Below are 15,489 nucleotides of genomic sequence, written 5' to 3' on the forward strand. Positions count from 1 at the left end.
AGCTGGAGGAGACGCGTGTGTGAGGAAGGCAGGGCCTCTGCTGGAAGCTGCAAGGGGACATGTGACCCGAGGTGCCAGTGGCAGAGGCTCCCCGGTGCGGGCTGCCGGCTGTCCCCTGGCCCAGGAACGCTGGCACTTGGCAGGACAGCCTGCTCCCTGGCTGGACTGTCAGCGCCGCAGAGCCGCTCGCCCTGCCCAGTGAGCAGGCTGCCCAGGAAGCTGCCGGTAGAGGTCATTCGCTGTGTGCACAGGCACAAGTTCATGGTAATGGAGGACATGGCTTTGCCTCCCGTGAAAATCGGGCTCCCTGAGGTCAGTCTCCTCCTCACAAACGGCGGCAGGCGGCCTCTGGGGAAAGCAGCTGCGGTCTCGGTCCGGACAGAGAAGTGGGCTTCGTGGCCCGCATGAAACTTACCCCGCTCGGTTCCGGTCCCGGACACGCAGGGAGTCACAGAAAAACGGAGCGGCACGAGGATGCAAAGGTTCCCCGAGGCAGGGCGGTACTCTGGAGGGGTTCGTTAGCTTTTCACGTTTCTTCTCCACCATCGCCGACAGCCTGAAATACTGCTTCCCGCAACGGAACTCGCCTGGTTTCTGGCCTTTCCTGGGAAGCACTCCGTGAAGCATTTGCTCATGCTCCCGTCTGCCCACCGAATCCCACCTGGGACCGGGCAGACTTCCCACTGCCACCCACTTCCACTCCCCCTTGCGGAGGGTGTGCGGCCGACACCGCCGGGCCTGGCGCGATCTAACGGAGGAGCCGGGGCGGCAGCCCGGGCAGGGCTGGGTGGGTCCTGCAGGCTTCCAAAACTCACTTCTTGGGCTCTCCGCTGGCTCGGGAGACCGGGTCTCACAGGTCACAGTGTTGGAGAGAATTCTTCGGGTTTTACTTAATTTACAGTCCGAACATGACAGTGTTAGGACACAGGCCTCCCATTTTGCCCAAGGCATAAATGTGAGACTATAAACAATAAAATAACTCCGGGGAAAAAGCGTATTTCCCCACATTCCCAACTTATCAGAAAGGCAAAACTGCTGCTTCTTACACATTCTTGCAAAATCCGCATAGTTCCCACAGGAAATGGGGGCAAGACAGTCCCTGGGGGGCCTGAGAGCTTGGCCTGGGACAGGAGGGGGCCTTGGTCTCAAGCGGCTCCTGAAACCCAAGCTCACTTGGTTACAGGGAGGACGGCAAGGGACAGGGGCTCAGAGGGCAAACCCACTAGGAAGACGCTCCTGGGCACCATCTGCAGCCCTGGACATTTCTTCAGAAGAATTCGAAGGAGGTTTAACTTTCAAAAAAATTTTTTTTCATGTGACTATTTAAGTATATCCTGAGAATATCCCTTTGAGAAATACGAGGTATGTGCAGGGGAGTAACAGGTCCCCCCAAAGATGTCCGTGTTCTAATTCCTGGAACTTGTGGCCATCACGTAACACAAGGGGGAATTGAGGTCACTGACAGACCTGAGGTTGCTGATCTTAAAATAGAGGAGCTAGGCTGGCCAGGAGCGCCCAACGCACTCACGAGGGTCTGAAAACGCACTGGGGAGGCAAGAAGCAGAGACAGAGACCGGAAGATGAACCCCAGCTGGCTTAGAAAATACGGGACGGGACTGGGAGCCACGGACACGGGAGCCCCTGGAGGCCGGAAGTCCGGGGAACGGATTCTCCCCTGGAGGCTCCAGAAGGACCACGGTGGTGCGGACACGGATTCCTGTGAGGCTCAGTCAGGAGCTCGGGCCTCCAGGCCACATGCCGGTTGGTTCGTGTTGTTCTAAGCTCTAGGCTTGGGGTAGTCTGAGCAGCGCCGGGCAGCTGGTGTACCCATCTCACTAATGCTACTACCTCTAAAGAACGCCTATTTTGTCTCTGCCTCAGTGTCCCCAACGTGCCACATGACTCTTCCACACCATCCACGTGCATTTAAAGGGCTCCAGCCCCCGGAACCGTGGCTGCGGCACCCACCAGCGTGCTCCCCCCTGGCATCAGCAGAGCCCTCGCCCTCCACCAGCGCCCGGGCTTCCCCTGGGGCTTGGCTGGGGGCTTCTAGTGCGCGGGAACCAGATGAGGAGGCTCCAGGAGCCTGGGAGGGAAAGCAACCGGGGCGCCATGGGACGGGACCTCCCGGCTGGCCTGTCCACGTGAATAGCCCGGGGCAACTTTGAATGTCCCCCCCCTCCACGCGGTCCTCCGGAAAAGCCAGCGTGGGACACAGAGCAGCGGAAAGCAAATCATATCCACGGTGTTTCTGAGTGTTTGTCTTTAAAATTTATTGGTGTGGTTTCCCACGAGGGCTACAAAGAATGGCGCGGACACGGTTCCTCGGCGAGAAGGTCCGTGGCCCCGAGCGTGCGCGGCAGCTACAGGAACCTGATCCCGGCTCCAAACTGGACACCGTCACATATCCTAAAAAAACAAAGGGCAGACAATCAATGCTCACGCCCGTCATCACAACGCATCCCCGGCACCTCTCCTCCTGCCTCCGGCACAAGCCGTCGTGGACTCGGCCACTCTAGGCGGCGCCCTACTCCGGCCCTTGCCTGCTGCTGCCCCATCCCGCCCGCGAGCCCTGCAGCCTCCTCCCCTGCTGCCTTAAGAACCAGCTTCGGAGGCTTAAAACACAGTAACACGTGGGGACACAGATCCCCCTTCACGGCCCCTCCCCACCTCCTTTCCGGTCCCCCAGTTCTGACCCAAGTGGCAAAAGGAAACGAAGGAGCCAAGGCAGAAATGTCATGAACAATAAAACCCCTGAGGGGGAAATAGCTTTGTGTGGTTTCTAAGGCTGCCAGGCAAGGAGCAAGTTGGGAGAGACTTTCTGTGCAGAGCGGAGCGGGGACAAGACGTGTCCTGGCTGGAAGGAACACAGGTGGCTGTGGAAGGCACGTGGCAAAGTATAGCACACAGTGGGGTCGGGGAGGACAGGGAGGCACAGGGAGCAGGAGGACAGGAGGCAGAGATAGGAGGACGGAGGAGGGGGGCGGGGAGGACGGAGGAGGGGGGGCGGGGAGGACGGAGGAGGAGGGGGGCAGGGTGGACGGAGGAGGGGGGGCGGGGTGGACGGAGGAGGGGGGCGGGGTGGACGGAGGAGGGGGGCGGGGTGGACGGAGGAGGGGGGGCGGGGTGGACGGAGGAGGAGGGGGCGGGGAGGACGGAGGAGGAGGGGGCGGGGAGGACGGAGGAGGAGGGGGCGGGGAGGACGGAGGAGGGGGGGCGGGGAGGACGGAGGAGGGGGGCGGGGAGGACGGAGGAGGGGGGCGGGGAGGACGGAGGAGGAGGGGGGCGGGGAGGACGGAGGAGGAGGGGGGCGGGGAGGACGGAGGAGGGGGGCGGGGTGGACGGGGGAGGAGGGGGCGGGGTGGACGGAGGAGGAGGGGCGGGGAGGACGGAGGAGGGGGGGCGGGGAGGACGGAGGAGGAGGGGGCGGGGAGGACGGAGGAGGGGGGGCGGGGAGGACGGAGGAGGGGGGGCGGGGAGGACGGAGGAGGGGGGCGGGGAGGACGGAGGAGGGGGGCGGGGTGGACGGAGGAGGGGGGCGGGGAGGACGGAGGAGGGGGGCGGGGAGGACGGAGGAGGAGGGGGCGGGGAGGACGGAGGAGGAGGGGGCGGGGAGGACGGAGGAGGGGGGGTGGGGAGGACGGAGAAGGGGGGGGCGGGGTGGACGGAGGAGGGGGCGGGGTGGACAGGGAGGTCGGGAGGACGCAGAGCAGGGAGGGTGCAGGAGGGGAAGACGCAGCAGGAGAAGTGGGGAGAAGGAAGGGGCGCAGGGAGGGCGGAGAGCTCGGGCCAGCCCAGACCCTAGGAGGGTCCCGTGGCTAGAGACCACAGCAGCATCCGCAGCCCAGCAGGGGTGCCCCTGCCACTGCTCAGAACCTGCTCCTGACCCGGGAAAAGGAAGGGTGCAGAGGAGTCACGCCGCTCATGATCCTGTGACAAGCTGACGCTCTACAGGTTTTACTCTGTGGGTCTTCCTCCGTGTGCTGCTGACGAACCACCGAGCCCGCGTTCCGAGAGCGAGGAGGAAGAGGGGCGAGGCTCCTGTGCCAGCAGGAGGACGGCAGCGGGCCCCTGTGCCCAGACACCAGGGCACCTGCAGGCTCCTATCCCCATGAAGGCCCAGGCCATAGCCCGGCCACCCCTAGAAGAGGAGTCCCCGGGCCGCAGCCAACACCCGTCCTGCTGACGCCACAGCAACGCAGGTGCACGGCGGGCGGAGAAGCACAGGGTGGAGGGCAGACTCCTGCCTGGCTGCGCCCCTCTGCCCGCCTGGAGGCTGTGCCCAGGGCCTGCACGGCGGCTGGACGTGTGACAGGGGGGCCTGGCCCGGGGTCATCAGCGCCAGGAGGCCTACGCTTCATGGCAACTGCTATTCTGAATCCCAACAGCAGCCGACCGTGCATCTACAGAATAGCGTTTGTGCAAGCTGGGGTAAATTTCCAGAAAAACTGGACAGCCAGACTGGTTCCTTCAGGGGTGCCTGGCTGGCTCAGTCAGTGGAGCACGCGATCTTGATCTTGGGGGTTGTGAGTTCAAGCCCCACACTGGGGTAGAGATTACTTAAAAATTAAGAAAAAAAAAAAGAATTGTTCCTACGTTGAAAGGAAAGTTGATAACTTTGTTGGCATAACCCCTGTGCCCTTGCCCAGTGTCAGGGTTTACAGAGTATGAACACCTGCAAGAAGTTTTTCTTTTTCGCCCTGTAAGTGAGTGAATAAAACCCCTGATCTATGAAGAGATTCGAGGCGGACCACTGTCCCCACCACCAGGACCCCTGAGGGACTGAGGTGCTCTCTGGCCAACGGCACGAGGAGGGCCCCAGTAAGGACGGTGGCAGGCCCTCGGTGACGGCGGCAAAGCACACCAATGTCCTCCGACAGGCAAAGACCTACAGCTAAAGTCAGGGCTGCGTTTGTACAGGTTCTGCTCGAATCTAAATGATTTCTCTACTGCATACCACTGGGTCCGTAACAGGGGTCCACGCCTGCATCCCTGCCCATGCCGGAAGAGCAGGCGTCCACCGAGAACACAACAGCGTGTCACAGTTATACGAGGCTGATACCACTGAGACAGCGTCACCAAAACATGTGTCCTGTCATGGGTCTACCTCAGAGTTAGGTTGTCTGGGTCTCCCCGGGGTCCCCTCCGTCCAGCAGGGTCCCAACAGGCCTGGCCGTGTGCACCCTGGAGCCCCTGCCAGCAGCCCCCTGCCTCCCGCTCCACACCACGACGGCCACCATAGGGGTCTCTGTGAGGGTCCCACCGGCACCCTCCCAATGCTGAGCCCTCAGACCTGAGCACGGCCCCTCGGCAGTCACACGGGGACACCAGGTGCCGGCCAGGGACCACGGCAGCGGACAAGGCAGAAGGGGGCCAGAACTCACTGGCCTTGTGCGTGTGCCCGCAGTGAAAAGGCCAGAGAGGATGAAGAGGGCAGCGGCCGGGACCAAGCGGCTCCCTCCCCGAACTCCCTTCTGCTCCTGCAGAATGGCAGTCCCTGGCATTCCGGGCTTATGCGCTGGGCTGGGCGGCTCGGTGGCCTGGAGCGCCCGCCCCTGCAAGTCCCCAGCCCAGAAACCACCTCCCCCTGGGAAGCCCTCATACACCCTCCCCAGGCACGATGAGTCTCTTTCTCATCTCCCGCTTCCTAGAGTGAGTGGCTCTCAGGACCCGCCTCGCTCACCCCTGCACCTCCAGGGCCGCCGTCAGTGAGCCTGGTAGAGAGAACACGGTCAGGGCTCAGACACCGGTGCCTGCCGTCAATCCCCCCCCCCAGCACGAAATGCAGCCCGCATTTCAGAGCTCTCTCCGCTCGTGGAAAGGTCTGAAATCCTAATCGAAGTGTGTCTGCGTTAAGAGCGGGGGGAATCCCCAAGCGAGTCTCACACACGTAATCCTGTCCCGCCACTGCCTGATTTCCAAAATGAAGATCAAATTCTCACGATGTCACCCAAACTTCACACAATTCCCAGTCCGATGATGACGCTTCAAACACAGCCGTGCACGGAGTCATCCAAGTCTCACATTCAAGGGTAACCAGGCGGACCCTGCGCGGGGGACGCTGGACACAAAACGCATATGCGGCAAGCAGCACAGTTGGGGTCACAGAGCAGAGCCCGGCTGGAGGGGAGGAGCGGCTTCCTTGTGTTCTGGCCTTTAAATACCGAGTGCCCGGCAAGCTTCCTCCTTCCAGAGCAAGCCGCATCTGAAATTCGTCTCTGAAACAGATTCTTCCCGTTTAGAGAGAGCAAAGCTGACAGGTGAGCGGAAGCAAGCGTTCCCCGCAAGGACTCCGTGAACCAGGGGAAAGACACGGGGCTCCGGAGTGGGGCAGCGATCCTCGGAGCACAGCGACATCCAGTGGCCTCGAACAACACTGCAGCCATGGGGACAGCAGCCGCGGCTGAGCTGAAGGACAGGAGGCCCACAGCCCCAGGGACGTGCCCCAAGTCACATGGGCAGGGGGACACACAGGGACAGGGCAGGGCTGGGCCTGCAGCCCCACGTCTGCTGCTCTCTGGAAACCGGCTGAGAGGGGAGTGGTCAGTTCTCCGTGGTCGACGATCATTCCGTGACACAGACACGACAGCCACGGCTATAAAGCCACAGGCACTGAAGTTTTCTTTGTAATAAAAAATATTTAGAATGCATTTACTTACATAACTTGCACTAACACTGACACAGTTAACCCAAACGGATCGATCGTCGTGGAAACAGCCTGTACGATCTCTGAGACAGGAAAGCGCGTACAGAATTCAAGTCCGAGGAAGATCTTCCCAGAAGAGAAGCACGGAGGAGAGGGCTTTTCTCTTTCCGCAGCGAACGCCCGAGGCGCAGGGAGAGTGGCGTGGGGCTGCGAGGAGCACCGCCTGCCCACGTCCGGGCTCCCAGGAGAGGGAGGTGCTGGTGCTGGTGCTCGCGCGGTGTTGGTGTGGAGGCAAAGGCACAAGGTCCGGCCTCAAGCAGGCCTGGTCCTGCTGCCGAGCGGACCGCGGACCCCACCAAGGCTGCTGTCCTCGTCTGCAAGAGGGGAACACCCTCCCCTGCACAGAGCGGCTGGGAGGCTTCCAGAATGGTGTCAAGGGCTTAGCTTGGGGCCTCACAGGAGGCACGCGGTCAGTCAATGCGAATGATCGCCGTCCCTCCACCGAACGCTGTAACTGCTCTCAGAAGGGACCCGGGTCGGTCTCCCTCCGAGGGGGGCTGGTCCACAAGCATCAGTCTCCCTAAGGAGCGCAACAGTGTCTGCAGGTCACTCCACACCCGGGAGGGTCTGCCTTTCCGAGAGCCCCTGCAGAGCCAGGGGCACGTTATGATTTGAGAAGCGCCTGCTCCTGGGGCTTCGGCACCCACACCTGACTTCATACTGGGGACACCCGCCCCTCTGGTGCTCCCACTTAGCACCCAGTGGGGTGGGCCAGGGAGACCCACACTGTCTCCTGCGGTGGGAACACGGCCTCACAGAACGCAGCCTGCCACACTCCACTCACTTACCGGGGACTGTAAACGTGTGAGCAATCTGCTACAAAGTTACCTAATGTGCAAACCTTGCTCTAGGAGAAAAACGCCCGTTTTCACATCATTATCTCTGAAACCGGGAAACGACATCCCATCTGTGGCGCATCTCAAACACAGCCAGGGGCAGCCAATGCAGAAGCAGAGGGACAATGTCTCCGAAGGGAACGCGCTTGGCTTCCTTAGTGAAAAAGGCCCCAGTGAGTCCGCCAGGAGCCACAACACGAGCGGGCACCAATATCTACCGACAAAACGCTGTGCACCGTTCTAAGGGCTTCCCGCGCAAGGATTCATTCAGGCGTGGTCGTGAGTGCCCATTCTCTGGGCAAGAAAACTGAGACCCAGAGGGGTTGAGTCACTCGCCCTGGGTCACACAGCCACAGAGCGGCTGAGCTGTGACCCCGCGTGGACAGCTGGGCTCCCGCACAGACAGTCCGTGCACCCAGACCCTTTCCAGCTCTGGCGCGGTGCGGAGAACAGGCGCCGGGTGAAGGGGAGTGGACGACGATCAGAGTAGCGGCTGGGGGCGGCGGCGCGGACGTCCCGGGGAGCCAGGGCAGCCCGGCGGCCAGAATCAGCCTCCCGGGTAGAGAGACCAGGACTCTGCCAGGGACTACATCACCATAAGGATTCTGGACGACAGATTCCCGAGCTGCACCAAAGAGCTGGTGCTTCCTTAAAAGCCGCTGAAGCAGCCACCCGGTAAAGGCACCACCACGTACCACACCGAAGCAGGAGACGGCGGGAGAAGCAGCACTGCTCTTCTTCCAGTGAGGACAAACTCCAACGTCCCGCTTGAGACTCGGACTGTGACTCGGCCAGCGTGGTAGCCACATAAGTGTAGACAGAACGCCGAAAGAAAAAAAACACAGCCTAGAGCCCAGACTGCGTTAGCGTGAACGTGACGAGGGAGGAACGGGCAGGAGCCTGACGCGCCCCCGGGACGCGCGTGTGAAAGCCGGACCATGACACGGTATTCGGAGGTGAGGCCTCGAGAGGTTCATTCGATTCAGATGATGCTATGAGGGTGGGGTCCCCATGGGGGGGTCCCTGTCCTTATCAGAAGAGGCATCAGAGAGCTAGCTCGCTCTCTCTTCGCCAGGTAAGGACACGTTAGGAAGCTGGGAAGGAGCCCTCACCAGGAGCCGGACTGGCCGGGACCCTGGTCCCGGACTTGGAGCCTCCAGAACCGTGAGACACACTCATCTGTAGGTCGGGCCCCCAGTGTGCGGTGCTCTGTCAGGGCGGCCCCACCTGATACGGATCCAGGCACTGCTTCCGCATTTCTCAAAATGTATACAACGGATGCTAGATAAACCAAGAAATGGAATTTCTGTAACTGTAAATGACCTCAGGCCATATTTTGCAAATCTTGCTCAGTATGAGGACTGGGGGAGAAAGTCCAGGCTGGCAGGTTCCTCTGCTCCCAAGAGAAGGCTCTGGGCAATGAGTCCTCTGTGGCCAGGAGCAGAGCCTTGTCCCCTCCAACTCTGAATTCCTGGCCTGTAAAGTCACCCACCAGAAATACCTCATTCCATTTTTAACAAGCAGGATCCATATGCCTTCTCGATTCCTCTGACCGGACCTGGGGAGGGGCCCCCACGACTTGGCGACAGAGAGTGCAACAAGAATGGGGGGGAGGGGACACGTCACATTTTTCCTCCAAACTGGATAGAGAAAAACCCAACGGAGAACAATTTGCTTTCATGGTTTTGCAGACTATTCCGTTTCTACTCCAACCTGGATTCTTAAAGGCACCGATAAAACGATTGACCATGTCTGCAACAAAACGGAATTGCTAGACGGTGCAATGCACCTGGGAGAAGAACCCCTAGCACCTACCTGTCCCCCTTCTGCACGCCCATGGGGACACAGTAATTCAGCTCCAGCCGGGCGATGTTGCCGAGCCTGAGGACGATCCCGGCACCATAAGACCAGCGGATGCACTCGGCCAGCTTCCGGATGTGAGCCTTGGGGCCCTCCCCTGGAGAGAGAGAAGAGGATGTGACCAAGAGTGCGGGGCCCCTCGCACAGCTGTCCTCACACAAGCCCTGGCTCTCCGCCTTGCTGTGTGGCCTTTGGGCGCATTTAAAGCCGGGCCTGGACATTCAAGGAGAATCCATGAAGGGGGATTAGCACCGAAATCAAGGGAGGGCTGGGGAGCTGACTTCCCACTCAGTGCGCCGGAAGCCATCTCCGGGCCTGGCCCCTTCTGTCCCCTTTGCCTAGAATGGCATTTCCCCCGCGTCCGGCCACCCGGGAAGCCCGGCTCCACGCCACAGGCTGGGGGCCTCGTCTTCTGCACAGCGCTCCAGATACCTCTTCACGTCCCCCTGGCTGGAGGCGTTGGCCGTGACTCTCCTCCGGCCCCGAGCCCCTTGAGGGAGAGGCAAACCCAACTCAGCTCGGGGGTCATAACGGCCAGCGGAGAGCAGGCGCCCCAAAGACACGTCTGCCGTGTGAATGAGTAAGCAGATTTTGCAAGACCGCCTCTGATGGCGCTTTCTCATGTGTGTTTCATTCAACAACTTTGCTCCCCTTATCAGGCGCTGTAGGAGAAAGGGAGGCCTGTTCCCTGATCGTAACGAAGCCGTCATCTAACCACGGGCAGCTGCTCGGGCGCCGTGCTGGGAACATGAGGCCAAGAGCGCCGGATGGTGTCGGGGCAGCCCGGGCCTTACCGTAGTTGAGGTTGCACAGGTTGCCGGCGTTGAGGAAGAAGTGCGTTCTGAACAGCTCCCCGAAGCCACCCTGGCCCGGCCGGAAGGGCAGGGGCGTGTACACGTGCAGGCCGCCGGCCCAGTAGGCCTCTCCGCCCAGGTAGTCGCCTAGTCGGGGAATAGGTGCAGAATAAGACAGAGGCTCGTGTATTTGGAACCACACGCAAGTCCAACACGCTCCACCAAGGAGATGCGAGCCGTGAGCGGATCACACCGTGCCCGGGCTCCGCGAGGGGGGCCCGTCTAACTTCCGGGGTCAGCCTCACTTTGAAGTCTTTCTTTTTCACCTACCTTGTTTTATAAACTTTCACTGGAAAGAAAAATGCTAGTGTAACTTGTAAAAGAAGGACGTCAGAAATCAGGACTGTAAAATGGCTGGGATGAAACAGGTGAGCTCACGGACGTCCCCCTGTCCACGACTGCGGAGGACCAGATCGCGGCCGCCTGGCCGATCAGATGGCGGCCTTGGCAACCACTTCAGGGCCACGAGACAGGAGGCAGCACGCAGAATGGGCCTCTGCAGTTTCTGGAAGGCTCTGTACACACTACTCATCAAAAGGCACAGAATGTCTACTGCCCGCCGGGTAAGGAAGCAGTGTCCATCCTCAATGTGTCCAGGGAAAAGGCTCATTTTTGAAAGTTCATGACCACTTAGGGTTTATCAGTTTTTGCAAAAGGTTACTTTTTGACAAAATTCAATGAGACTATCTGCTGAGAGTATATAAATGAATTATTTCTTTAAAAAAATGCTCCTATCTGGTCCATTTTAACTATGAATAGCGATGACGTTGAAGCAACAAGAAAATAAAATAGCCCTGAATATTTTGTACTTTGTTGCAAAATACTATTTACAAAGTATCTTTGTATTCGCTAATACAAAATGATGGCTCATAAGGAAGAAAAGTGAGTCTTCTCCAAGACTGACCTCAAGGGATAACCTGCTTGTTCACCTCAAGATCAGCTGTCTCCTCAGTCCCTGTTTTAGTACCAAAGTTCTAGAGGGAATAAAAATGGACAAGTAACAGGAGGTCAACTGTGTTTGCTTTTCATTTCCCAGGAACCACAGACCTCTTAAATAATCTTATTAAATAAAATAATTATTTTACTCTGGTCATGAAAGCAATGCACTCATTGTAGAAAATCTGGTAAGTGAAGGAAAGTAGAAAAAAAGGAAAGTATCCTTCAATTTCTCCTATTCAGAGATCGTCAGCTAACATCCTGGTGCCTTTCATCCAGTGAAGTGTGATGATAACTGAGAATAAAAAAGTGTGAGTCATCGCATATGTACATACGTGGATATATACTCTAGTCCTGCTTTAAAGAAGCTGGTTTAATAGCTTCATATGTCATAAACAGTGTCATCTAATATCTTCTATTGTTTGGAAATGTGATTTGAATTTTCTTTTAAAGATTTTATTCATTTATTTGTCAGAGAGAGAGAGACCAAGCACAGGCAGGGGGAGCAGCAGGCAGAGGGGGAGGCAGGCTCGCCACTGAGCAAGGAGCCCAATGTAGAACTCCATCCCAGGACCCCGGAATCACGACCGGAGCCGTAGGCAGAGGCTAGAACGACTGAGCCACCCAGGTGTCCCTGGAAGTGTGACCGAGATGCCTGAATCATTCCACGGGTACCACACTTCCCTAATCCTGTCTGTCACACTGGTGTCTAATTTCTTGCGAGCGTTCGTCAGTCTGTTATAAGTCTCCTTGCACACACTCATTTAAAACCTTGTCCTGCAGTAGAATCTACATATGGAAAAGCACGCACGTCCTAAGTACACTCCTCAGTACACTTCCCTACAAAGACCCCACATCTCCACAGCGAGCACCAGACTGAGACTTGGGCACACGCAGCCCCAAAGACTCTGCTCTCCTTGCTAACCCCGCCCCTGCTGGCCAGCAGCATGGATCGTTCTCGCCCATCTCGAAACTTCATGTGGGCCCAGCTGCACGTGACGCCTCCTCTGGGGCCGGCCTTGCTGCTGCTGGTCCTGCAAGTTTCTGACACTGGTTCGTGCCATGTTCAGTCCGTGGCTCTAACCCCGCTCACCCGCCTCACTACGGAACAGTCCACGGTGTGAAGATACCACTATTTATTTGCCCGTTCTAGGGTTGATGGGCCTTTGGGTGTCTAGTGTTCAGCTTGGAGCTATTATTATTGTGCTCATGTATTTCAGGCTCCTGATACACACTGTCAAACCGCTTCCACTAAAAGGGATATAATTTACACTCCTGCCTGTAGTGTCTCACCGATGGCCTAGCATGGTACTAAGTGGAACATTGTCGCGTTTTAATTTTCAGGCACGTGGCAGACTCCTACACTTCCACATAGTCACTGTATACTACTTCCTTACAAGGAAAAAAGAACAAAACTATCCCTAAGACGTTATTTCTCTTTAAAAAAAAATGACATACTAAAAAAGCACCCTAAAAACAAATGACAAGAAATGTGTGTTACGTATAAAAATTTATGCACCGGGCAGTCATTATAAAATGGAGCCAACAGAGATGTTAAAAAAAAAATGGTTCAGAAAATCAGGGTAGGATATTTTATAATGGAATGGCGTGCAAACATTTAAATGATGTTCTGGAAGATTTTAAGAACATGTGGAAATGCCTTGGATAGAATGCGAAGTGTCAGAAAGGGATCCAGGAAACAGGGATGATTGAAACAGGCTTTCCAGAGAACAACATAAAGCTTCAAAACCTTGCAAACCCTTTGATCTAGGGATTCCACATCTAGAACGTTATGTTATAAAATAAAACTTAAAGATGAGCACAGGTTATTCAGATACACTGTTTTATAATCATAAGGAAAGAGAAAGCCTAAACGTCAGACACTTGGGATTTGGTTTAAAAAGATGCCACTTTGGCAACAAGATGAAACATGAAGCCATGGAAAATGACAGAATTTTCCTCTCTCTGATTTGCTGCTGGCGGGGAATGCACAACGGTATGGCCATTCTGGAAGACGGCCTGGCAATTTCCTACAAAGATCATACAACTTTATCATGCGATCCAGCAACCACTCTAACTTCCGGTTCCCCAAATGAACTGAAACTTTATGTCCAAACAAAAACCTGCATGTGAATGTTTGTATCAGCCTTATTCATGACTGCTAAAAACTGGATGTCCATTACCCAGACGGCCTTCCCCGGGAGGTGAATGGGTAAGCAGAGAAATGCACAGTCACGCGATGGAGTGTCGTTTAGCGATCTAGAAACAGGAGCTCTCCTGCTGACGTGTGAGGACGAACCTTACACGCCTGCTGCTCAAGGAGGCCATCTGGAAGGGGCACATACTGTAGGGTTCCAGCTATGTGATACTCTGGCAAAGGCAGGACCGAGGGGAGAGGAAGCAGCTTGGGGTTGTCAGGCAGGGAGCGGGGGCAGGAGGGAGGAGTCCGTGGAGCACGGCGGGGAGGGCGGCCGGAGAATCGGGAAGGTGCTGGCATGGTGGGTCCAGGCCGCATGGAACCGCAGAGCACAGAGAGCCCGAGCAGGAACCGTGGGTGCACTCAGTAGTCACACGCCGATACCGGCTCACAGCGACAACAAGCGGGCCTGCCTAACGCAAGACGCCAATCACGGAGGACACCCGGGCGGCGTCCAAGGAAACTCAGGTGATTTCGGCCCAGCTTTTCTGTACACCTACAGCTGTTCTCACCACCCATTAATCCAGCCAAGTTACAGGAGCTCAAGAAGATGAAATAAATGGTCATTAAAGATGATGGAGCACTCACTCCCGTAAAAATCTCTGTCGTGTGTGCGTTACTAAGGGCAGTGGGAGAAGCAGGTCAGGACGCAGCCGGGAAAGTACCAAACTCGAGCGCAGACGCGAGCCTGCTTAAACAGCAAACGCTCCTGCACTGCTGTCGCCGGGTGGGAGCCGGGCACTCTTTGCTTGGATCTATTTTTTTCATTTTTCTACAGTTCCCTCGACAGGTATCTGTCCACGCCTGCTATGTGATAAGTGCGGCCTTAGGTGCCGATTCCGTGGGGGTGAAACATGACATCTGTCACTGTGGTAACTGAAACACACATAGCTACCCTGGACCAGGACGCTGGGAACCGGACAAACCCACTTACACACGAGCTTCCCATCAGCCCGGTTCTGCGAATGTGCTTTCTCCTTCTGGTTTTTTTAACCACACTTTCTTCTCGCTAGCCCCCCTCGTCATGAGAACACACAGTATGATCCACACAGCCTACAAAATCCGTGTTTACTATTTACGTTACTGGTGAGGCTTCTGGTAGGCGCCCCTGACCTTCTCCCCACTCTGCTGTGCAGGGGTCTAGGGTCACGCTTTCACAAATGAGATGTGACCCTCATCTCGGCGTAGCGGACTTTTGGGGAAAGACTCACCTTCGCTCTGCGGCCCCACGCTGTGCATGCTAAACCCGCGCACACTGGTCGGTCCTCCGAGGTAAAACCTACAACGGAACGGCAGAGGTCAGAAGAAAACCACCAGGTGGAAACTACAAAATACAGTGAAGTGCAGAAAACACACAAGTGAGGCTCATGTTTGGTACTGGGTTGTCGCCGACACTGTCCCACGGCAGAACTTTTAAGGACTGGGAGGAGGCATTGGAGTAAGGGGACTTTCAAAAAAATCTAAACCACAATCTAAACACTTCAAGCTTTGTCTTCTGACAGAAAAGACAAAACTAAAGACACTTCTTTAGAAAAGAGGGACACGCGGACTGTCTACTACAAAGGAATTATCTGCCGTCTGTGAGAATTCATTATGTAACAGCTCTGTTATAAAACGGCCTCCGATGTGTTCACACGCAATGTTAAGTTAAAAAAAGGCAAGGTAAAAATTATTTAACAGTATGATCCTGATTTTACAAAAAGAGGAAAATAATACTAGAAGAAAACAGACCAAAATAGAATTACTGTTACTCTAAATGGTTTTTTATTTTTGTATTTTCTACAGTGAGCATATAATTAGAAAAAAATTATTACAATTAAAAAATGAATTCCTTGTGTATTCCTAATGGACTGGGTTATCACACTCTCAAGAAGGGTATGTGAATAAAATTAAAGGCATATATTAACAATTACTTAGAAAGCCCACCCCCTTTCTGTGAAACCTAACACCTTACTGGAAGTCGACCCTAGGCCATGCTGAGTACTGAATAATGAGGGAAGTGGTGTGTGCTCTTTCCAGTGGGGCTGCCCCGCCGCGGTGCCCCCTGGCGATGCCACAGCTGGCTGCAGGAGCGGTCCACACTCCCGCAACAGTGCGGGG

General features: G+C 56.3%; 1 protein-coding gene across 4 annotated transcripts in view; it reads right to left on the minus strand.

Moving 5' to 3' along the window:
* Nucleotides 1–2,246: 2,246 nt before the first annotated feature.
* SAMM50 (SAMM50 sorting and assembly machinery component) overlaps nt 2,247–15,489 on the minus strand; it is a 34,642-nt gene continuing 21,399 nt past the window's right edge. For 2 of the 4 annotated variants that reach the window (XR_004286568.1, XR_004286570.1), the window contains 5 exons: nt 14,601–14,668; nt 10,197–10,343; nt 9,358–9,499; nt 8,238–9,182; nt 5,849–7,291 (listed from right to left, as the gene is read on the minus strand). Coding sequence is in view for 1 of the 4 variants with exons in the window: in XM_032346000.1 (XP_032201891.1) it covers nt 2,364–2,409; nt 9,358–9,499; nt 10,197–10,343; nt 14,601–14,668 (403 nt within the window). In the remaining 3 variants the exon portion in view is untranslated. Of the gene's footprint in view, nt 2,410–5,848; nt 7,292–8,237; nt 9,183–9,357; nt 9,500–10,196; nt 10,344–14,600; nt 14,669–15,489 lie in introns of those variants that run through there. The other 2 variants (XR_004286569.1, XM_032346000.1) reach the window with 2 other exon arrangements.

The sequence above is a fragment of the Mustela erminea genome, chromosome 6 (assembly GCF_009829155.1).
Source record: "Mustela erminea isolate mMusErm1 chromosome 6, mMusErm1.Pri, whole genome shotgun sequence".
In the NCBI taxonomy this organism is placed as follows: domain Eukaryota; kingdom Metazoa; phylum Chordata; class Mammalia; order Carnivora; family Mustelidae; genus Mustela; species Mustela erminea.